The 25430-nt window shown below is 38.4% G+C and overlaps 1 protein-coding gene across 6 annotated transcripts in view; it reads right to left on the bottom strand.

Annotated features, from left to right (window-relative positions):
* Nucleotides 1–1362: 1362 nt before the first annotated feature.
* Nucleotides 1363–25430, bottom strand: part of NFIA (nuclear factor I A) — a 338556-nt gene continuing 314488 nt past the window's right edge. For all 6 annotated transcript variants that reach the window (XM_075003033.1, XM_075003034.1, XM_075003030.1 and 3 more), the window contains one exon: nucleotides 1363–8979. In XM_075003033.1, coding sequence (XP_074859134.1) covers nucleotides 8962–8979 — 18 coding nt within the window. In that variant the 3' untranslated portion in view covers nucleotides 1363–8961. The remainder of the gene's footprint in view (nucleotides 8980–25430) is intronic.

The following is a 25430-nucleotide window of genomic DNA, read 5'->3' as shown; positions in this document are numbered from 1 at the left end:
CAGGCACAGGGTCTGCAACCAGTTGTCAGCTCTGTGTATTTTGTGTTGTTTAGTGCAACTGTGTCTGAGAGGGGCCCTTTAAGGGAGCGGCTTGCTGTTGAGTCCGCCCTGTGACCCTGTCTGCAGCTGTGCCTGGCACCCTTATTTCGATGTGTGCTACTTTGGCGTGTAGACGTTCCCTCGCAGCGCCTATTTCGATGCGGTGCCGCACAACGTCGAAGTTGAACATCGACGTTGCCAGCGCTGGAGGACGTGTAGACGTTATTCATCGAAATAGCCTATTTCGATGTAGGCTTCACGTGTAGACGTAGCCTGTGTGTGCAGAGGTACAATGTATTAGAAAAAATTTCCCTCAAAAACCATATAGAAAAATTCACATTACACCTGTATGTCTGTATTGCTTTAGAAAGGTGCAGTATATTTCAGAAGCAGCATGTGTCTCCCAGTATTATGATGCCAAGCATAAGAGAGATACAAGAAGTCTAATCTAGTGAGATATTCAGCAGAATCTTTTATCCAAAAGTGTATGAGAAAATGGCTGCTACTCAGTCGCAAAGAGTTATTTTGTCAATGTTAAAAACCATGTCATGTATGTTTGAATACTTACTTATAAATTGTGTAAAACTCTGCTCTCTTGCCATATAAACTTTATGTTCGTGGGTATCTAATTTATAGTATAAATCCAGATACCTTCATAACACATGGCTATTTAGCAAAGTATGGAAGATTTAATTCAAACGCAAAGGAGCAGAGTGCTCACTGGTACTTAGTGACCTTAGAGGCCTCATATCAGCATACTTAAGGGTTCCCTCAGAATGCAAGCTAACATTTTCCAAACTAATGCATAGTAACAGAGAGGTGGCCATGTTAGTCTGTATTCCAACAAAACAAAACAAAACAGCAGTCATGTAGCACTTTGAAGACTAACAAAATAATTAATTAGGTGATGCGCTTTTGTGGGACAGACCAACTTCTAAATTAATGCATGTTCTCTGTTCATTTCACCAAGAAGAATCTCATCTTGTTTTAGTCTGACTATACCTTTATTTTGAACGATGTAACCTCCCAATGTTCATTGAAGAGTGATTCATCATCTTTGCAAAAAGGACACTCACAGAACTGAGAAACTACAGTTAGTTACATATTTATTTATGAGTCAATTCAACTGAAAATCCATGACTGGGGAATAGCGTATGAAGTGGAACCCACAAGCCTCAATACCAGATAAAAAAGCATGTACCTGGCCCAACGAGCTCCATTATGTACCTTGACAATGTCATGTTTCAAGAGGCAATAATTACTGTGGTCCCATAAATGCCCAAGGACGCTTCTGGGCACAGCACAAAGTAAATAACAACACAGTTTGTTAGCATTAGCAATTTTTTATTTTCCTTTTTTTGTTGCATAGGAAATGCAGTACTTGCTTCCAGTAATTGTATTGTAATGTGAGAAGGTGGTAGCACTAATGGTTGAATACAAGAGTTAAACTAATCCACACCAGCTCAAAAAAACCTGCGGAGATTTAGTTGAATAAGAATGGGTGCCCACAGTGATTCTCAACCAATTACAATTTTTTTCACAGAACACAGTAAAACTAAAATGGTAACTATGAGAGTCAATACAAGTATATGAGAGGTACAAGGGGCTTGTCTCAGAATCATAAAGACAACATGGTATTAACACGGGTACTATGTGATTTTTCCAGCATATCTTTCAGACATACGTTAGAAGTGTCTAAAGGAAAAAATTGAGTGGGCAAGGTATGAAAAGTTAGGTGAATGCTTAATCCTCATTCTGGATCAAATACAAGTGCAGAATGGGACCTTCCACTTTTTGTGTTTCCACAGCAAACCATTTTCTTAATCATCACTGAATGTTATCTTGAGCCACTATTTATTCTGCATTTCTACCATAGTAACAAAACAGGTAGCAAAGAACAAGAGCTTACATCTGGCTTGCACACTCAACTCTGAAGATAACCATTCACCTTATTCCCATTTCTTCGCTTTAAAAAGAAACTTTACTAATTTGTAGAAGAAAGGAGAGAGGAGATTTCATTAAGAAAATCATTCTGTTCTTGCATTAGCAAGGAGTGTTGTGGGCAAGACACGAGAAGTCATTCTTCCGCTCTACTCCACACTGATTAGACTTCAATTGGAGTATTGTGTCCAATTTTGGGTACCACATTTCAAGAAAGACATGGAGAAGGTCCAGAGAAGAGCAACAAGAATGATTAAAGGTCTAGTGAACATGAGGTATGAGGAAAGACTGAAAGAATCTGGCTTGTTTAGTTTAGGAAAGAGAAGATTGAGAGGGGACATGATAGCAATTTACAAGTACCTAAAAGAGGGTCAGAAGGCAGAGGAGAAAAATTGTTCTTCTTAGCTTCTAAGGATAGGACAAGGAGCAACAGGCTTAAACTGAAGCAAGGGAGGTTTAGGATAGACATTAGGAAAAACTTCCTCACAGTCAGAGTGGTTAAACATTGGAATAAATTGTCTAGGGAGGCTGTGAAATCTCCATCACTGGAGATATTTAAGGGCAGGTTAGATAGACATCTATCGGGGATGGTCTAGATGGTACTTGGTCCTGCTGTGAGGGTGGAAACTGGACTCAAAGACCTCTTGAGGTCCCTTCCAGTTCTAGTGTTCTAGGATTCTCTGAAAAGCATAGACTCAGTGGAAAACAGTCTTCCTTAAAACGCACTGTAAAAAGTAAAAAAGTTTACGTGGTATGTGAGTATTTTCCTTTATGATTATTCTCAGTGGAAATCAGAGGTAGCACACCTAACCTGTTTTGCTGTGGAACCAACTAATTCCTTTTGTAATGAACATCACACATAAATATATAAACCCCATATAATGGCCAGAATGCAGTATTGGGCTCTCCTCTCCATTTCCCTTTTCTTTAAAAACTCTTGTGTATTTCAGGTGTTGGACATAACATTCTGTTCCTTGCCACTACCGCATTTTTCTGATTGATTCTGCTCTTTGCGGGACGTGTAGCTCTCACAGAGCATAAAAGGCAGGTGAATGCTTGTGCAAAGGGTTCACTGAAGTATACACTTGGGAAGAAAGAGTTCTCAGATTTGCATGAGAAAAGTACACCAAAATCCCATGTTAATAGCAGATAGTCTTTTATGAATTGGGCCTAAAGTTTGTACAGAGTTTTATTGGAAGGTAAATTATTGCAACTAAATGGCCACAAGAGATTTTTCTTTTTTCTCTTTTTTTTTCCCTAATGATTTCTCCTTTTATAAGAGGAGGTCTGGTGTGAAGAGCAGTCAAGCATGGGTACCTGGTTATATGCTGCCCAGTAAGAAATCACTTGCAACATCAGCTAAGTCTCAGTTATGGGTTTGAGAACTGTCCCTTAAACTTAAACTTTATACATATATTCTCTTGGAATTCTTATGGTAGCTTTTGAGAAAAAAATCTTACCAGGTGTGGATTTCTGGTCTCAACACCCATGCCTCCCCTCTAGGAAAAAGAAAACCCTCCCTCCCACAAATAATACTGAATTTAAGTAAATGTATACCTCCAGAATACTGAAAACACCCCAAATCAAGAAAAGACAGAATTTGCGTTCTCAGTGAAATATCTTTAAACCTATCTGACAAGAACCAAGTCAGAAAAAAAGACTAACATAACTTTGAGTAATATTCATACAGCTCACTAAGCATTATGGAATAGCATGCATTAATATTGTACGGTTATTTTACATCACCTATATCAGAAGGTTCTGACAGACAGCGAAGGCTACCGGTGTAGAAAAAATCTTACTTCAGAAGAGCAATATAATACAGATTTCACAGGCACTACATTTTAATATATCAGGTATTATGCTGGTTTTCTTATAATTCTTTCTGTCCTAAAGCTGGCATTATAACAATGACCAAAAAGGCAAGGATTTAAGTAAACGGAAAGTAGATACCAAAGTTGATATATTCTTTTTTTTTTTTCAGATAGATTAGTGCATAGTTCTCATGCAGATAAACACTGCTATGCATTTACATTGTTGGAAAGCAGAGTGAATTGAGCCCAAGTTGTCACATTTTTGTAAATCATTTTGCCAGCCTGTAATAGCACCATGTAATGGATTTGCATTAAACATTAAATTGATTTCAAAATTGGTGACACAGTATTCACTACAGTTAAGTGCTATGGAATAGCTTCAATGTTACCTGCTATATATCAAAGCAATTTTCATCCCACTGCTTTTTTATTGGAAAAAATAAAAGGAAAATGTACTCGATACTAATTAGACTATTGCACAGCCTTGGACTTGATGATGGCATAGCCGGGTTTACTGTCAAACAGCAATACATGCATTGACTTCAAGACAAAATTGGCATTGTAAGATTGATGCAATGAAAATCCTGCCTAGCAGGCAGCATTCACTTCATGAGACCTTCCTCCAACCGATCTCATGAGATTTGTTTGGTTTTTTTTTTTAGGTGCCATTGAAGCTCTCCTTACATTATCATGCCGGTTGCGTTTTTAATTTTGTTCGATGGAGGCCTTCTAACCAAAAAAAAAAAGATATTTCCAGAGACACAATGCAAAGTACAATATGAACTGACATTCTTTAAAAAAAAATCACCACAAGGAAAAAAAATCTGTTTCAGGCTATGTATCTGGGTTTTTTGCATTTTTCTTGTACAGTAAATATTTTATAACACTGTTACTACAAAGCTGCAAAATATCTGGAACCAAAAAGAAATAGTGAAAGAAAAAAGTTAGAAGGATTTTGCATATTCCTGCGGGCTGACTGAATACTGTGGAATTGAGGAAAAGTTTGTGTTTCCTTTACCCTTCAATCTTTCGAGAGGAGGGCCGAGGAGGGAATAAACAGCGGAGACAAAGTGCGCCATGGCTGCTTAACTTTAGCCTGAAGTTTTATGATAAAGGATGAGGAATAAATAATGGCATTGCTGTGGTGCGCAGCGCAACAAAAGCAAGTACCCTAGTTCCACAAGAGGAGAAGAGATGAATTAATTGGTGGAGTCAATTCACAACAAGCGATTTTTAAATCTTTAAATTGGAGGAGGAGGAGGAGGAGGAGTTGAGTAGGGGTTAGAATTTGTGTAGGACATAACTTCCAGAGAGGGAATAAAAGTTACTTGGCTTATTTTTTAGCAAATTAATAAAACAATTTAAAAGGGGAAGGAAGTGTAATCCGATTCTGAATCAGGGACTAATACTGTCCACCTGAATCTTGCATGTTCTCTTTATTGTAGGCTGCACACCCCAAGCAGCTGTCTCACTCAGAACTCCAATTTTTGCTTTACTTTGAGAAATAAAAAAACCCTGTTTTTTCTCTCTCCATATGTGAACAGAACTGAACTGCTGTGGTTTCTGCATGGTAATAAGATGAAGAAAATTTTAATTTAGTGTGTTTAATACTTTACAACCACCGTTGATTGACACCCTTGACCGCCTACCTAATGTTTTAAAGCCTTTAAAACATTTTTTCTGCAATTCTGATCAGAATTTCCAAACTTTAGTGTCATCAAACTTAATGCGACAAAATTCCTTCAAAAATACAGCATACCTGTACTGTCCATTTACAATGGTTCTTCAGTAGCCTATACTTCTCAAGCATAGGAATATGCTATACCATTGAGAGAAGAAAAAATAACTGTATTTAAATACATACAAAACGGAAACAGGAAAGTTTTTAACTTAAATCCAGTTCCCAAAGGGAAAAACAAAGCAATTCTATGAACGCTGCCTTTATAACGAACAATCAGAAATTCCACTAAGCTAATTTGACAGAAATTTGTCCTCATTTAAACAACATTACAAAAGTCCTGCATTATAAAATAGGGTAGAATAAATCAGTGTAATCAATAAAACTATACAACATACAAATTACATATCATCTGAGTGGGCAGTTTAATTCTCTCTCTTTGCAGCCATGACTACAACATGCTCACTAAAAACAACTAACTGCCCAAACTATTGCTTAGTTTGTTTTGTTTAAAAAAAGGGTGCAATTTTATTGTATATACAACCAATTTACTGGTAATACCTTGGCTTTTAGCAAGGTTCTGACAAAATGTTTGTCTAGGCTTTTTTCCCTTCACTGTGAAGCACTGAAAGCTGCTATTTTTTAAATTTTATTATTTTTTTTAGTGCACATATGTCTTAATAAAGTAATGCCCAGCTAAGTGCTATAGGGAAGGCAAAGGATGCTGGCTAGAGAATGTGATACCATATACTAACAATCACACAATACAACAGAGCAAAATGACTACTCAACCACTTATCAGACACATATGAAAATCCAAAACATTTTATTTTTTCCTTAAATAGAGAATAACCAGTAAACAATTTTCAGAACTTGGAAGTTTAAAAACGTGCATATAAAAATGGGCATTATATACTTTTGTTGAATGTGGCTTGATTGCAGTCTGCTAATAAAAATGGGTGTGGGATCTGAAGAAAAAGGAAGTTTTTTTTTGTTTTTTTTTTTTAAGGCTTGCTTGTGAAAGGAACAATTGTAAAACAAAAATTGCTTGAAGCAGGGTTCAGCTTAGTGCTTCACAGTTTGACTGCTTCTCTAAGAAGAGCCCTTCCTGCATGTGCATTCAAAATCACATAAGTACAAAGACAAACACCTAAAACACACTGCGTCAAGTGCAGCACCAACTTTGGTCAAATAAAAAAAATTAAAAGAAAAATTAATAATTGCTAAGCTTTTCTACATGATATAAGCAGGTATTGCATATTTTCATATATCTGGGAAAAAACAAAACAAAGGAAGACTCCAAATAAAATGTAAAATGCAGCAACATCCAAAAATACTGATAATCTAGCATCTACAGATCTCAGAATAGCACTGCCACTGACCGTACAGGACAATAAACACTACTCCTATCTGCGGAACAACTAACATTCTATTTAGTTCTAGATGTTGAAACTGACAATGGCTGACATAAAAGTCACATTTACAAAAAGTGTCTCCAAATGCTTGACTAGGGAAAAACCCCCTTTAATATAGGAACATGTGCAACAATTCCACAAATAATCGCTATCCAGGGCAAGGCACATTGATATGGAATTTTTTGTTTTTGTTTTTTTTGTTTCGTGCAAATTAAGAAAAAAAACATTATTTCAGGGAAAAGATGAGGAGCAAAGTGTCTTCCCAAGAATTTCAGTTACTTGATTGTATAGGACAGTAGTAGAAACCCTTCTGAAGGGCCGTACAAACATAGTTTAAAGGCAAGTGCCTGGAATAGGGATTACAATATTGTGTCTTAATGCACTCTACTTTACCCTACATTAACTATATAAAAATTAGTTACTAACACTAGAACATGCAGAGACTTTCTCTGATTAGCTGGACTTGCCAACCAGAACGTATATATATGTATAGTATAGGAAACCTTCTTAAAGTTGCATGTGAAGCCAAGGGGTGCTCCGCTGTCTGATAGAAAAAAATCACTTGCACTCTTTTTTTTTTTCCTTTTTTTTTCTTTTTTTTTTTCCTTTTTTTTTTTCATACATAAGATACAGGACGTTTGGGGTCCAAACTTTTTTTTTTTCCAGAAAGTGCCCTTACTTGGAACTGGCATAAGTTGTCACATCAGCATTCATTTATGGGGTTTTTTTTGTTTGTTTTTTGTGGTTTTTTTTTTGTAGTCCAGAAAAAGTACCAGTTCAGGGACACAATAGTATTTTAATTTCTGGACCATTATATATAATCCCAAAGTTGTTTGAGAACCGATAAACCCTATACTGCCGAAAACATGTAAAATTTGTCAGGATTGGCATAATCTATTATAGTGACTTTTAGCTTAGAAAATTAACAGATATTATGATTTAATTTTAGTTATGTACTTTGATAACAGAAAATGATTAATTAGCATTTAATGTAGTTAACATATTGTGGTAAAAGCACCATTAGATTTTTTTAAAATTTTCCTTCAGTTTTAAAGGGATACAAGTTTAACAATAAAAAACATAAAAAGCAAAAATAGCTCCCCTTTTTCTTGCAAGGCTGTTTTTTACCCCAATAATTTAGAGTCCTGGGGTGGAAGGACTTGGAAAACAAAAATAGAATTTTCAACAATCTCTATCTTACAAAGATATTTAGCTATCCAATGAAATTGCACTTTACTCAATTCGAAATTCGATTGTTCTGATTCCTGTCAGTTTCTGTCAAAACAGACCAACTTCCCCATTTCTGTATGAATTTTTGTGTAATTGTTGAAAATTGTTGAAAAATGTTTTTATGTAAGTGCAGCATTTCAACTTTTTTTCTTTTTTCATTTTTTTTTAGTGAATAGTAGTAGTTTGATGTTTTAAATCATTCTGCAACTTGAGTGGAAAAAAGCTGTTGACAATGTTCATATTTTTCATGTTATAGATCTAACTGCTGACTGTAAAAATAAAACAAAACAAAAAAACGGCAATTTTTCCCCGATATGTTACAGAAAAACATGCCCTATGTCCGTCCTGTAAGATTATATATTGCAGAATTCAGCTACTACAAAAGTTATAGTTTAAGTGTGTTTCATGATTTCTCAAGAAGTCTCACACCTGCATGGGAAAAAAAAAATCAATGAAAATGCTGTAAAACAGTTAGGCTCCATATGGAAATTGTGTTACAACAGCGAGTCAGTAAGCAGCAGCAGAGGCTAGTTCTACCCAGTGTCACCTAATACTTTCACTATCAATGAAACACTTCAAAAATTATGAAGCCCAACCATTTCCAGCACCACATGATAAATTACAACAGTCCCTAAGGTGTCCAAAAGAATCTCAGAAAAGCTATGGCCTTTGCCTCTGACCATAACGTTTGTCATTTCCATGTACTATTCGTTTGCTGTTGATATCTGTTCAGCTCTCCTTCCACTGACGTGAAGTAACTGCACTGTGTTGCTGCTGCCTCCATGTTACAGAGCTGGGAAGGAGTCAGGTGGTCTGTCCGGAGGATGATGGGAAGCTGTGACTTTTATCCCAGGTACCAGGACTGCAAAACAAAGAGAAAAAACTTTCAGCTGATTGTAATAAGAGCATCACAAGTTTTGACCTCATTTTCTAAACAGGGGAAAAGAATTTGAGGCCTTGACAAAGTGAGCTAATTGCTCAGATGCAGTACCACTCACCCTGTTAATTTCAGTGCGGCTGATTTTGGCACTCCAAATGTTGTGGCCCTGAATCCAAGGAAAACCAAAATACCCACTCAGAGAAAGCAACTTTTCCTCCACAGGATCCGATTAAATCTAATAGGGCCTGCATGGAATTCTCATTTACTGGTATCAATCAGAGTAGCTTAATTTAGGTCAGTGCCGCTTCATTTTTACTGGGGTAAAACTGGTACAAGTCAAATCAGAAGGATTAACACCAGTGTGAAACAGGTATGAGTAAGATCAGTATCAGATACGGGAACTGAAACTGAAGTGGATTTGCATTTGCCGATGATATATTGCTCTCTTGGAAATTAAACAAACAAGCAGTAACTGTAGTTTTAGGTTCAAAAAGTATAAAATATGAGAGACTTGTTGCTGATTTTCTACATTTTATAGAAGCTCTTGGCATATCATATTACATGAATAGCTGAGGACATACATAACGATGACAAGATTTACCAACTTGTTCCTCCATTCCTTTTCAGCATCTCATTTGATTTACAGTACATCAACCAAAACATCATGTGTTCACATTTACAGAGGGCCCTAAAGAAAGACCATGCTGGACTTCAAGGTCATATATGTTCTTGCCACAGTGGCAGGCTCTATAGAAATGGATAAAATAAATGATATGGTCTGAGAAACCTTGCCAGTCATCCAGTTCCCAATATATTTCATTAGCTAACTCTTCCTTCTGCATAAAGACATACCATTCCCAGATCTCTTTCAACTATTGCATACAGATTTTGTATTCCTATTCAGACTGGCTGTAATTAAATGCAATCATTTTCTTACAAAACATTTATAAACAGAAAAATATTCTTTCAGGGTTTATGTAGCTGTTGCCAATTATTTTATTTTTGCCACATCCCCAAATCCTGCTCTCCTTATTGATTAAACAGCCCCCTTGATTTTGAGTGTTATGCTCACGATCAAAATCAGATAACCAGAAATTGGCCCCTCGGATGGTATCAGAATAATCACAATTTGCAAGTTGTTCTTAACTTCATGTGTGTGTTTTACACTTATAATACAAATGATACAGTTTTCAGGATGGCCCGAACGGACAAGGCTGAGCTTTGGGAAAATACATAGCAGGGAACAAAAGCGTTAAAATTCAGACCTGGTAATTCAAGTAGGTAAAAATCCTTTTATTTCCAAGTTCCAGTAGGTTGCCATCAAGGAGTACCTGATCACATGGATAAACAGCTAAATGATAGTTATTTATGTTGTAGTAAGATTTCCTGGCCTTGCAAGCAGACTTTTATTTCAAAAGCAGTTTTTTTAAAGCACATGATTTCCTGAGTTTTCAGATGTGTGTGATTGTCAACCTCTTGCTTGCCTTAAAGAACTCAGGAAGGCGAATCACTCCGGAAAGTACACACCAGCACCTTTCACTAATTCAAAAAAGTAATTGTGCTATATGTCCAGACTTCTGCTTAATGCAGCATGTTTAGACCTCTGTCACCTTTGGTCATCTCATTTGTAATAGATCAGATTTGGACTACTGGAGTGCTAATAAAGTGGTCTCGCGTTTTAATTACTGAAATGTAAGGAAACCAGTTTGAAATGCCTAATCTTCCTTCAGTGCACCGTTAAATGCAGTATTTCTTTTAGTGGGTCTTAGTGCACATTTTGGACAGCAGGGGGTGCACTTTTCTATACCACATTTCTCCTGGCTCCTCACTGCATTAAAAAAAAATTCTGCAGTGCTTCTGCACTCCTCTTAAAAAGCAAAGTTTCTTCACACATCTTACTATTCAGTGTGTGCCTTGCAGACAAGGTTACCCCAGAGCAGCTCTGTAATCCTTCACTGAAATAGGCTTTATTGATTGCTCTGGTCTATTGTTCCCTTTTCAAGTCCCCCAAGTTCAAGTTCATCCTGGTGTTACATCATGTCTGGTTGCTAGGAGCAACCAGACAGACCCAGACGTGACTATCATTAGCAAGAAACACTCTGCTCTCCTCCCACCAACCTTCCAGTGGCTCTGACGTAGCAGGCCCACTGCAAACACATTGAAGTATTTATTCTGCCTAATTTATGACCTGCACAGCAAGAAAGACCCCCACTCCAAAAACTAACACTGTTGTATATTTAATTAATCTGTCTTTCTCTGGCACTTGGGAAAGTTAGACAAAGGTCTAATTATTGTGTTTCACTCTCCACACTTTTCTTTTGGGGCTGATTATTTGCATGGGAAAAGGAACTACAAGGCTCTGTTCGGCTTCCCCCCACGTTCCCCCCAAAATACCTTTTTTCCCTCCACTGCCCTATTGACATTTCATGAAATACTTTAGCTGCTTAAGGGAATTAGAAAAAAAAATCTGATGTGAATGTAACTCCTTCTGAGTTGGTATTCAGTAACACAAATCAACTCATGACATGTTTAAATTTAAATGCTAACCACACACTCGGAGAGTTACTTTAAAGGTTAGTTTTTAATCAATAGAAGTTGCTGACTCTGGAGTTTTGAGCTGCGCAGTGCAGCTCTTGTGCCTTTGTCTAGCGTTAGGCTTTCAAACTTTTTTTTTTCCTTGAGATGATTTTACCAATGATTTGCAGACACAGAGTGCTATTGTGCTCTTGACTAGCAACATGTCAATAAAGGAGTAGAGTTACTATGCACTGTGGTGTCAATATGACTCCTGCAGACACAGTTCAATCTTAATACCAATGAAAAACTTAATTAACCCTTTCAGTATTGAACTGAAATCTTCTTTGTAAACTTGTGTCCAGTGAGGCTGTTACACAAATTACCTTTGCATAAAAGCTCATTTTAAGAATAAGAAACTCAAATGACAAACACATCAACAGGGTACCGGATATTTTTGCAACTATTCTTTGAGGAAATATTTTAGATGCTGAGACAGCAGAATAGCAAGGTTCAAACAATACACTTTCTCATCAAGATCCTGCACTGCTTTCAAAGTACCATTTTAATTTATATTTCACAGCAGAAAAATACACATGCATAATGATCCTATTTTCCTAGACAGTTAGTTTACTATTAAGAACCCACGTGCCCCAAACAGCACATGTGTGTTTAAATGTTCTTGGATTGTGTTTGAAGAGTTCTGTTATGCCAGGAAACTCCCTCTGCAAAGGAGGAGTAGACCTCAATACATAAAATGAAAAATGTGTATAACACACACAATAGTATATACAGCTCCAACATCTACGATTTGCAGAGTTGTTTGTATGATTAACTGGATTAATGAAACAAGCAAATCCAAATCTACACGTATGGAATTTTTGGTTACTGTTCCCCAATATAATTTAAGCTTGATTATGCTTTTGTCTTTATCACCTACATTTTTTTCCTTCTTTCACGTCCTGCAATCTAATGGACTGCACTCAGCTAGGGAACAAAAGTATTTATTTTCTTAATTTTACATCTCCATTTAAACTGCTTGCAATATCACAACACAATACAGGATCAAATTCTCTTTGTGCATTTTACCAATAAAAGCAAACATTTAGCTTCGATTCATATTTGCTTAAAAAAAAACAACTTACTGGAGCCATGAGTTTAGAGTTAAATGAATCCACTGGACTAAAAGGTCCTAGCTAAGTAAAATCACTTCTATACAGTCATCAGTATTACTATGGTTCTGTAGTAACCTACAGAGTATCTCACTGTCCTTTTCTACCTTTTCTAGTGTTCAAGGTGAAACATCAAAAAGAATTCTGCAGTCCAGTACAGGATCTTAGCTTTCCTTTCTCCAGTCAAATGAAGAAGTAATCTCATCAGGTTGAAAAGTGCTGACTAAGGATTTAATAAAGTGCCTGCAGATGTGTGTCATCTCTAAGGTATTCAACTCATGTAATGCAAAACAGTTCCACACCAAATGTGCTTATAAAATTCCATTTAACCATTGCAGAGCTCTATTTTATTGTTCTCAGAGGAGTATTATCACACTTTCTCCCCCTAATTTACAGCACCATGAAAGTTGAAGCTTTACGCTGCCAATATCTTAGAACCTTCACACTAGTAAGGTTTTATGAACCATAAACAATATCTACTTGACTGAATCCTAAACAGGAAGGCTGAAATGGCAATTATGTTTCTTTGATAGTGCCAGTCTATTTGTTTTATGCTATTCTGAAGATATCACAGACACAAAGTCTTAAGCAACTTTTGGCACTTATGGCCTTTGCACTGAAAAGAACAACTAGGAAACGAACTAAACACTGGCAAATTTACAAGAGAAAAGCAGACAGCTCTTCACTGCCTTCACTCGAAGTTTTGCCTAGGTCAGGAATACAGAATCAGGTCCTGCAGTTTAATAAAATCTCAGAGCAGCCTTCCTGTGTGCTTTATTTTATCTTGGCTCTGAAACGTTATCACAAGCATTTTCTGTGACTTTTAAAACAAAACTAAACAAACAAAAACTTGTTAGAAGTACTCTACCTGTACATTTCCTCAAACAATGAGCCCTTTCACTTAAAAAATAAAAAAAAGAAAAGAGAGAGAGAGAGAGTGGAGGTTGTAAAGCAGCAGTATATGTTTTTCAAATTAAAAAGTTAAACGAAAGTCCTGAAGGGCAAAGTTTCAAGCAGTTAATGCAGAATCCAGAACTGGGTGTGACAGTTGGCTTACTTCGCTAGGCTATATAGGTTATTTGAGGACATTCACACACTTAAATCTCTGATACACTCCACACATAGGAGATTTTTCTTTACATAATCCATTTAGGCCTAAAGCCGTGTCCATGCTAGACCTGTTTTTAAAAACTTCCACTGGTGCTGCTCCACTGGTGTCAGTGACAGTTGAGTGTTGGGGAAGGCAAGACACATTTTAACCCTGTTGTCATTCCTGTAGTCGCTAGCAGTGTTCCCTCTATTTTTTCCATTCACGGGTGGAATAAGTTTTGTCATTTGCATTGAGGCATATGCAGATGTGCACCACCAGCAGAAACACATGCTGCCAGCTGTGGGTGCTCTGCTAATCTGCTAAGCAGCACCCGAATCTCTCCTGGGGGGCCACCCCAGCGCTCAGCGTACAAGGAACACTGGTGGCTACCACCGGAAGAACCATACCATGTGTGAGGGGGAAAAGTTTAGCTAGCACTGATACAGCCTACATGAAAACTATAGCTATAGAACTTGTCTGCCATAGGAGGAGGCTGTTTTGTTAGCAAAACAGAATCTTAGCCACAAATGTCAAACAGTGGTGAAAATTCACCAAAGTGCACAAGGTCCTTGTGACTTTCTAGCATTGATTTAAAATCCACAGGAACACCCTCTTTCACCGTAGGGTGTTTCAAACTACACCAGGACCAAAATCAGACATTCTACGAAACTTCCAAGGGCCCATGTGGGTGACTAAAGTGAGCAGCATTCCATGTAAGCAGCTGATGTGCTACTAAAGGTAATGGGAACGAATTTGCTTTGTAGAGGGCCTGGATTTGTCCCACTGGCTTTAATACGGTTTCATCAGGCATGAGAAGACCCACTAAGTCGAAAATGAAAAGTGACTCTTAAAGACATTTTGTTGTCATTTTTGTGTCCACGGCAGTTATTTTTCTTAGTGCTGGGATTCATTATTTAGTGACTGAATTTTCCAAAACTAAATACAAAAGGGACAGAAGCAGCAAGCTGGCCCTCCCCAAAGGGAAATAAAACAGTGAATCTTCTGGCTGTCCAAAGTCTAAGTAGAGTATAGGCCACTCGCCAGTATGAGCATGTTTGCACAGCCTCAAAGAAAGATAAAATTCCTCCCTTGAGGGGCATAACTCTCTAGGCGAGGTGTATGGTAGCTCTGCATCAAATAACTATGCGAGAATGCCAATTGTGGCAAACTGTATTGAATTATGTGCAATGATTCTGCAATATGGACTTTCGGCTGCGGACTATTAAAAATGTATAGGAGTCCAAACCACTACTACCTTGGGACTAACAGACTTATACAGTTAAGAGTTCTGCTTGACTTCAAACCTCAGGTGGTGAATAGCTAGTGCTTTTATCCACTAAAGTCACCCTAGCACCATCCAAACTCTTTACACACACAGTAAGGCAGAAACTGGTGCTCTTCTTCCAGACATCATTTCAGTGAGTGTCCCAGCTGGCCCCAGATGTTTCTTAAGCATAAAGCAACAATCAGAGCTGCAGACCCCCTGCTTTCTGAACCCAAAGAAGTGCCGATTAAAGGTTGACTGAACTGTGACATTCACATTTAGTCTGAACATAATACAGTTAAGACTTATCAATGGTGAATGTTTGAAACGTAATCCAGCAAGCAGACCAGGCACTCTGAATATGATATATAAATTATGCATGGTAACTTAAGATCTAAATTAGATCTACAAAAAGGAAACTTTCCCCTTTCCTTGACTCTAACAAAAAGAAAGCGACTGCACAATAAATCCATTTTTATTTTATTTTACCGTGGTTACATTTTGCGAAACAGAATTTTTGCCTCACTTCTGAAAACTCAAGACAACAAGCCCATTGCATATTTCAGAGTCAATTTGGCAATAAATCAGTTATCTTCTAAACTTCATATTAAACAGGGAAAGCTAGTCACAGCAATGCTAAACCACAACCTATTTTATAGGGGGAAAACAAGGGAAATTAAGGAGAAAAAAAGTAGTCCAAGCACACGAGAAAGAGAGAAAGAAAGAGAGAGAGAAACAATTCCATTTCGTTTTTTGTTAGTGGGCAGATAACGACATGGAACGGACACTTTACATAAATAAATACATAAATATTTAAAAAAAAATAAAAAACTCCACTGTACACAAAACACAGGAAAACATAAGGAAAAAAGGAGAAAACTAAAAGCAGCTTAGAATGTGTTAACTCTCCCATTCTGTCAGCTTAAAGAGTATTTTATGCTTGATCAACAGCTCTCTTTTATTATGCTTTTCTTTCATTCATTCAAGACATCAAAGAACTGAACCACCAGTGTACCTGATCTCCTAGAAGAACTTGTAAGGGTGTTCTAAAGAAACTGGGGTAGTGGGAGCCAGACACCCCTGCGGACAAGGCAGTTCAAAGAGAATATTTCAACAATGATTACATTTTGTAAATCTTTTTTACGAAAGACAGCTTACTTCCTGCTTTTTCATGAAAAATAAGTTCTATCCATTAAAGAGAGCCCACAGTATGAAAATTACTTGAGATCTGAGGTACAGCAAGGGGATTAAGGCGGGCAGAGATCTTTCAGAAGCTTCCAGTGGGTTCTCTGATATTTGTTGCTACCGTAAACTTTTTTGACTGGAATACAAACAGACTTGCTAATGGTCACGGCGCAGCTAAGACAGTGAACAAACTTTAAACACATTTAAAAAAATATTTTGTCGTATTCTGAACAGTCCAGGCTAAAGTCATCTCAGATCTGTCAGACATCCCTAATCTAAAATACAACACACAAAGCCAAGCCAGCTGTTTACTTTTCAAAGTCTGTGGTGGTTTCTGCATTGATAAACCTCAGACACATAGAAGGGGACACTAACCATGCCACACTGTACTGCCCTGTCATCTTTACATAAAGTCACAGAAAAAAAAAATGACACTAAAGCAAACTCTGAAATATCTTTTGCCAAAAGATTCTCCTTGTGAAACTAGCCAGCATTATTGCCAAAAAGGAGGAGTTTTTTCATCCATCCAATTCAAATTTTCATTAAAAACACTGATTTGACAACTAAAAATGGTTCGGTTGCAGTCAGCAATGACCAAAACACGACCCACCGGACAAATATAGCCTTCAGGTATGTATTAAGTAGCCTGCAGTTGCCTTTGTCTTTAATGCATTTTGGCTTATTAGAGAGTAATACTTCAAGTAAGCAGTATTTCACTTGAACTGAACATAAACTGTGAGAAGTCCTGTGGCACCTTATAGACTAACAGATTTTTTGGAGCATAAGCTTTGGTAGGCAAAGACCCACTTCGTCAGATGCATATATCTACAAACATACTTTACTTGTATCTACATGCATCTGATGAAATGGGTCTTTGCCCATGAAAGCTTATGCTCCAAAAAAAATGGTGCCACAGGACTGCTCGCTGTTTTTGTAGATGCAGACTAACACGGCTACCCCTCTGATACTTGAACAGGAACTGTGCATGCTGGGATCTGCAGATGGTGTCAGCTTCACCTTTATGTTAAAGATGCCTGCAATGCTTGCTTTCATGAGTTACATGGGTATTTCGTAAAAATCTTCTGTTGCAAGGAAACCAAGGATCCTGACCACGGATTTTAGCAAAGAAGGGAATATGTAATTTAAAAAAAAGTTGGATTATAATGTAAATGTGTGTTTGGCAGCCTGGACACACACACATGGACGGACGGACACACACACATGGGGCTGGCTACCCTCTACCTGCCTGCAAGTTGCTATAAAGATTCAACCTTTGGCTTTGATGGATTGGAAACATCTTTTTAAATGCTATTAACTTTAGCTGTTACCTATAAGCTTCCCCAGAGCTTCTTCTGGAGGAGTGCAGTTGCAATTTGCCAAAGAAGAACCACAGTATTAATTAAATCCTACCTATTGTCTTCCCCTTTTGCTAGAAAACATAAAACAATATAGAACAAACTCACAAAGGAGTGCTATATATGTGTGATTACACAACACAATATATAATTTTTTAACATTTCAATAGAAACAATTCTTGGTTCTAAGACCATTATGAGCGTATCAATTACTTAGTTAAAAAAAACACTTGTTTTTTCCTTTTAAAATCACTGGACACCCCCTTACACATTATAGTAGTAACAGAGTGGTAGCCGTTAGTCTGTACGCCAACAAAACAAAGCAGCAGAAATGTAGCACTTTAAAGACTAACAAAATGATTTATTTGGTGATGATTGGGTCTGTCCCACGACCATGAAAGCTAATTACCGAACAAATCATTTTGTTAGTCTTTAAAGTGCTACATTTCTGCTGTTTTACATTATAGAAGGGATGCCCTGTAAATCGTTTCCCAGTGTGATGTAGCGAGAATATCTTTCCAATAACTTTGCATTCCACCCAAAATTAAATAAGCAGGAAATGTTGGGATAGAAAACTACTTTATCCCCTCCCAGCCCTCCCCTTATTGCTGGTACTATATGTGTAGTAACGTGGTTTCTTGTTATACAGATCCATGCTTGCTGTCCACTTCTAGGGAAACACATTTACAAGTTCAAGTTCAGGTTTAAACTCAATAAAACGTTCCTCAGGATTCTATAGCCAGCCCTCATTTACATGTGATCTCTCTGAACTTCTCCTGCCTTAGCCTGCTCTGTTTCCAGGGCCCACAGAAGGAATGTTTTACAGTTAGAGCCTGCAGTGCTTTCTCAGGCATTTAAGACCCAGAGGCCCAAGTTTCAAGCTACAGTATTAAAAGTTTCCACAGTACTGCTCTAGACAGAGGGAAGGAGGGAGGGAGGGAAAGAAGGGGAACAATATCTTCTTAATTATGTCCATGTAGATCTACAGTTAAAGTATTACTTTTTAAAAGGGCATAATTTATTCTAGAAGTACAGTGTTCTACCAGCCAGCATGTACTTTCAACCACACTGTAACCCTCTCTGCTGTTCATTGTGCTCCCTGCTCTTGTTTTCACAAAATGCTTTGTTAGCAAGCCCCTTAAAGCGTGCTCACAGTCTTATTCAATTTAAACCAGGTCCTGCAGTTCTGAGACATGCAAAGCTCTCACTGAAATCTGAGGAGTCATGCCTATATCAGGACTATAGGATCAAAATCCTTAAAATCCACGATTTACCAAAACTGCGTAACTTTGCTTTAGACAGTTAGAGGGAAGCAAACACACAAAACAACTCTGACGCACCCAACAATGGAAACCACCCCACACCCAAACCCCTGTCAGGGCCCCCCACATTACATTTGTGTCATGGCTGGATGGACAGAAACACCCCACACCTACCTCTTGGAGCCCTGTTGAAGAACGAGATTACGTTATTGGGTCAGGAGAATATGCAGTGTCTGCAGGGTTGGGAGAGGCAGAAGCATCTGATGGGGCTGGCTGGGACTCTGTTTGCCTGCAAATTACTACAAAGACTCAACATTTTGGCTTTGAAAGTGATGAGGAGAAAGGCTAGTTATTGCCAGTCTTTTTGAGAACAGAGAGCGTGTCATGAAAGACATGGTTTATAGGAACCCAACCGCAGTATCTGTGGGAAAACACTTTTAGTTTAAACTGGAAGGGAGGGTAAATCTCCTGCATCTCTGTTAAAATCAGCACACAGCTCAAATTCCTCTGAAAACTCTAGATCATATACTCTCTGGGATTGAATGTTGTGTGTGGAGAGAGATGAGAGCACAGAAGGATACTCATGTCTGATACCTCAGCTCCAATATTTTTTAAAAAATTACACTACAGGCACATTCCAAAGCCCTGATCAGGGTCATGGTCTAACTGCACTGAGTACTGTACAAACAGAGAGGCTGTGTCTACACTTGCATTCCTCTTTCGAAAGATGAATGCAAATGAGGGAAATCATAAATGCAAAGGAGGCACTGATTTACATATCTCATGCTTCATTTGCATAATCTCTTTTCAGAAGAGATTCTTTCAAGAGAAAAAAAAGCAGGGTAGTCCGCGCTCGTCTGAAAATAAACCCCATCTTCAAAAGAACCCTTCTTCCTATTTTGTTACAGGAAAGGGTGCCTCAATTTCGAAAGCACCCTTCTTCCCCCCAAAAATGGGAATATTCATATCAGCGCCTCATTTGCATTTTCTAATGGCTGTAATTTACATGCCCCTTGAGAAAGGGAGGGGTAGTGTAGCCACAGCCGTTGAGAGACATGGCATGTGCCCTGAGGAGCTGACAATCTCCCAGTCACATCACCCAGCTGTGTGCACACTCAGATTGTTAAAGAAAAGATCAGTGTACTTTTTTGCCTGGGATCTCGGAATCACAGTGGGTCCTGAAGAGGGATTTGAAAGAGGAGAGGGCTTGTAGACTACTTTAAAAAAAAGGAGCACCGTGTGTAAGGATAACACAGATGAGAGCACAAAGATGGCTGTAGGAAAAGTAGACAAATGAGCAGTCCTGGTTGGCATCACTGAGTGCAAAGGTGGTGTGGATGGAGGCTGGAGGATTACCTGTGGCAGGGTGAGGGGGTGATGGCAGCAGCAGGGGTTCATCTCACCCCCACACTCACCACACAGGCAGTGCAAGTAGCAGCCTGCTCCGCCACTCCCTCTTGCCCGCTGGACGTGCCTCAGACCCTGCCCTGCCCTGCCAACCTGGAGCCAGCCCTGTGGGGATGTCATGATAAGAGGGAAGAACAGAGTAGTGAAGGGGTTTGAAAGTAAGCATGCCAAGTCTGAACTTGACGCAGCAGGAAAAGGGAAACTAGTGCACAGACTCCAAAAGGAGTGGCTGTGGTAGGCAGGTGAGATGATCTTAGCCATTTTGTTTTATTAGGCCTGGCAGAAGGACAATATAGGTGTCAGGGCACCTGGTGCAAGGATGCAAAGCAATCAAGCAATGGAATAACCATTTTAGATGTGTGGCTGGAAAGAAAGGGTTGGATGTTAACAAGGTTAAAGACAGAAAAGCCCCAGGATTTTGATATGGTGTGGGTGTGCTGGGTCGGGTCCAGGAGGAGACAAAGATGACCATCATATTATTGGCCTAAGTGACAGTGAGAGTGGTGAAGGCATCAATAGTGAAAAAGAATTATGCAAACAAGAGGAACTCTGGTGGTCAGTTTTGGCCATGGTAACCTTAATGGAAGTTTTATTTACAAATGAAACTGATTGTGAGTCAGATTGTGACTTGGTGCATCAACACGTAAGGAAGACTGAGGAGGAAAAAAAAAGGGCTCAAGAGGGCAATATATTGAATGAAACCCCTCATAATTGTAAGAACTTCTGATGTGGGCATTTTTCATGCATTGTTGTGACCCTAATAGCATTCCAGTATCAGAGGGCAAAGTCTTATAACTATTATTTTCCACAGGTCTGACCAGTTTTATCTTACCCCAATTTATTAATGTCATAATCTGTATCTATAGGTGATCACTGGAAAACTAGTAACTCCCAGAGACTACCCCAATCATTAATACACTTGTGTGATGTATATATGGGGTGTCTAGTCAGAGGTATGGAGATATGCTGGAACATAACTATAAATATATTTAAGACCCACTTGTCAGAAGAAGTTATTAAACAGGTCTGCCTGAGACAATGGAGTATGTTTGCTTCTCTGATCAGCCTGGCTTGTCAGGCAAAGAGAAACAAAGCTAGCAAGCTAATAAGAGACACAGCATAGCATCTTCACCCCAGCAGGAGACAGAGGATAGTTCTGGGTTTTACTTGTCAAATAATATATGGCAAAAGTTTATTGGTCTATAAAGACAGGCATGGGGGAGGACTAGCTGAACCTGAAATGATAAGCAACTGAATCAACTGATTGTATAAAGAATCAAAGAAGTGCAGGACTGGAAGGGACCTTAATAGATCATCTAGTCTAGTCCCCTTCACAGAAGCAGGACTACATAACATGATTACTAGTGACAGGTATTTATACAACCTGTTCATAAAATCCTCCAATGATAGCGATTCCAACCCCCCCTCTGCAGGTAATGTGTTCCAGTGCTCTACTATCCTAACACGAAGTTTCTTCCAGCCTAAACTTGCCTCGCTGCAATTTAAGCCAACTTCTTTTTGTCCTGTCCTCAGAGGTTAAGGAGAACAATTTTTCACCCTTCTCCTCGTAACAACCATTTTATGTATTTGAAAGCTGTTATCAAGCCCCCACTCAGTCTTCTCTTCTCCAGACTAAACAAAACCAGCTTTTTCAATCTTTCCTCATAAGGTCATGTTTTCTAGACCTTTAATAATTTTTGTTGCTTTCTCTGGACATTCTCCAGTTTGTATGCTTACTCCCTAAAATGTGACACTCAGAACTGGACACAATACTTCAGCTGAAGCCTTATCAGTGCAAAGTAAAGCAGAAGAATTCTTATGTCTTGTTTACAACACTCCTGATAATACATCCCAGAACAATGTTTGCTTTATTTATTTTTGCAAGTGTTACAATGTTGATTCCTAGTTAGCTGGTGAGCCGCTATAAACCTGAGATCTCCTTCTCAAGCACTCCTTCTAGGCAGTCATTTCCAATTTTGTATGTGTGCAATTGACTGTTCATTACTTAGTGGAATACTTTGCATTTGTCCTTATTGAATTTTATCCTATTTACTTCAGGCCATTTCTCCAGATCATTTTGAATTTTAATCCTATCCTCAAAAGCACTTGAAACCCTTCCCAGATTGGTATTGTCCGCAATCTAGAAGTGTACTCTCTATGCCATTATCTAAATCATTGATGAAGATATTGAACAAAACCAGATCCAAGACCCATCCCTGCAGGACCCCTCTTGATATTTCCTTCCAGCATGACTGAGAACCAGTGAGATCTATTTTTGGGGAACAGTTTTCTAACCTATTATGCACCCACCTTATAGTAGCTCAATCAGGGCTATGTTTCCCTCATTTTTTCCTGAAGTCTTGAAAAATGAACCAAAAACCTTACTAAAGTCAAGATATGTCATGTCTGCTGCTTCCCCTCACCCAAGAGTCTTGTTACCCAGTTAAAGAAAATGATGAAGTTGTTTTCACATGATTTGCTCTTAACAAATGCATGTGGACTATTATTTATAGTTGTTTACAAATTGCTTGATTATTCATTCCATTATCTTTCTGGGCGCTGAAGTTAAGATGACTGGTCTGCAATTCCCTGAGTTGTTCTTATTTCCCTTTTTTATAGATGGGCATTAAATCTGACCTCTTTTAGTTCTCTGGAAGAGGAAGAACAGCATGCCATTCTGCCCTTTGAAGCAAGGCCATTTTTGGTGTTCATTGCTAAACAGACACAAGGCAACGAGCACCTGCAAGCTTAGAAAGATGGGTCCTTCAGCTGCAGGAGGGACTGAAGTCTCTGGAAACCAAATACAGGTGAGAAATCTTCTTAGACAAAGATCTTTCATCTTAGGAAGGCAAGAACACCTTGTATTTCTGTGGAAGGTCTCAACAGAGAGAAAGTCAGCCATGGCAATAAGAAGGAAGATAGAAAAATAAATCATCTTGAATAAAGTCTGTACCTTTCTAGATTAACTTTTAGACTTTTAAGTGCACATTTTTACTTTTATTTGCTAGTAATCATCTTGTTTTTTATTTCTTTCACTTGGAATCACATAGCTGATTTGTTACTCTTAATAACTTTGTTTTGTATTACTATAAACCAAATCAGTGCTGTGCTTCCAGGGCACAATTAAGTTACTAAACTGTAACATGCTTGTGTTTCTTTAATGGTACAAGCAAACTTTATTACTACTCTGTGTGGTCCAAGAGACGGAAATACACTTTGAAACAGACTTTTGGGGGAATTACATGACAGAGGTGTGTTGAGCTCACCCTGCAATTAGTAACCAAGGCTGGTGGAAATCAGAGGCCTGCCACTGAACTATAGGAAATCTGCTAGTATCGGAGCTGCTGATCCAGGAATATAGAGCTCCAAGGCACTCACAGTGTGATATGCATCCTTATCTGATGGTGACATACGTGCTTATCTGATTGCTGTCAGGCTGTGAACCACAGCAGAAGAGAATCTAAGGCACCCAGATTTTCAGGTCAGACAGTGACACAATCACTCACTAGTCTAGAAGCAATCCCAAGGCTAACTGGAACAAACTATTCTGAGAAAAGTTTAAGGCCAAGCACAATACCCAGGTTTAATTCCTGGGATCAGTGTTTTGCTCCCTAAGACTGCTCAAACAGTAGGGGCAACATGCTCAGCTTTGCGTAATGGAGGAAGGAATATCTCACATTACACTGCAGCAACCATCTAGCCCACAAAGACATGGCGAAATGAAGTGCTGCGCAGCTCTCCTTGGCCAACAAAGGTCACAATGATTCAGGATCTTGGTGACTGAGATGAAAAAAACCCAACCCTATACTGAAGGCTAAAAGGGAAGGAATCTTCCATTAAAGAACATGAAAGATAAAAGAAATACTGTATTAGGCATGACTGACTGAAGGAGTTAGATTTCTTTCCCATGACAATGGATTTTCAAACATATTATGATGCTCCAGTAAAACTAGTAGCAGATTCCAAGTCATTATAGATCAAAATATGACAGTTTCCAGATTCTTTATTACAGTTTCATAATTTCTGTGTAATAAAGCAGGGAAAAATTAATACTAATTATCGAGTTTAGTAATAACTAATTTAACCATCTCAATTTATTTCATACTGACAGAGAAAACTTATGAAATTACCACTCTAAACACTGAACTTTAAATCAAAGGTTCCTCTTCACTGTTCTGTGAATCACTGCACACGCTGCTCTACAATGCACAGCCTCTCTCTGACACTAGCCCTCTTTTACCCATTAACCAGGCTCCTCAGTTGTCTTTGGAATCCCAGCTCCTTATTTTAAATACGTACAGCATTTACCCTGTGTAGTCCTGAAAAAGCCAGAAATGATGTGGGAGAATGAACTGGATGTTATTCTGGCTTATACAAATATCAACGCAATAGTTAATATAGTTCCAGTTTGAGACAATGGCATTACACAGGTGACACAAAGTTCAGAACTTTAAGACAGTGGAGTTATGGAGCCATAAGTGAGGAAAGAACTTAGCCTGCAGCATCTTTATTTTCTGGATGAACTAGAAAGAACACAGCTTGATTTACAGACCCCAGGCTGAGCTTGCAAGGCTGGTAAGTTAGAATAAAACATCTCTGTACTTATAAACTAAATAAATTTTCTCTCAGATCACTCAGAGATAATAAATGTGGAGCCCCGTGATGCAATTTCTACAGAAACACTTTTCACAGTAGAGCTGCACTCTCAGTCTTTGCCTGAAGAGAAAATGGGAATTTTAACCTTTGTTTTAACTTCACTGTGAAAGATGACAGTTATCCAGTTTGCTTCAGACAATTGGTTGTAAACAGAATATAATCACAGATTTTTTAAAAATCAAGGAATATTACCTAAACTAACACCTACAGAGTTGTGTATTCCAACCCCCAATCCCATTGGCTTCAGTGAAGGAAAGACAGCTCAACAAGTTAATTTATATTTCAACCTTTAACCCAAAAGACTAAAAGTGCTTTATATAAATTTGACAAACCATAGATCAAAATAGCATGCAAATAAAGACAGAAAAAGTACTGTTTGCAAATTGGGTACAGTAGTGCCGAACTCTCTGCACTGCCTCTTACACATCACACTCCTCTCTCCTGTCTTATTTACAACGTAGCAACTAAATCAAATAATAGAATAATACATGTAAATTTGTGTACAGGGGCTGCATTGCACCGATGCAT

This window comes from Carettochelys insculpta, chromosome 9, assembly GCF_033958435.1.
Source record: "Carettochelys insculpta isolate YL-2023 chromosome 9, ASM3395843v1, whole genome shotgun sequence".
In the NCBI taxonomy this organism is placed as follows: domain Eukaryota; kingdom Metazoa; phylum Chordata; order Testudines; family Carettochelyidae; genus Carettochelys; species Carettochelys insculpta.
The sequence above is the reverse complement of the archived record's forward strand: the minus strand, read 5'-3'. Positions and strand labels throughout refer to the sequence as shown.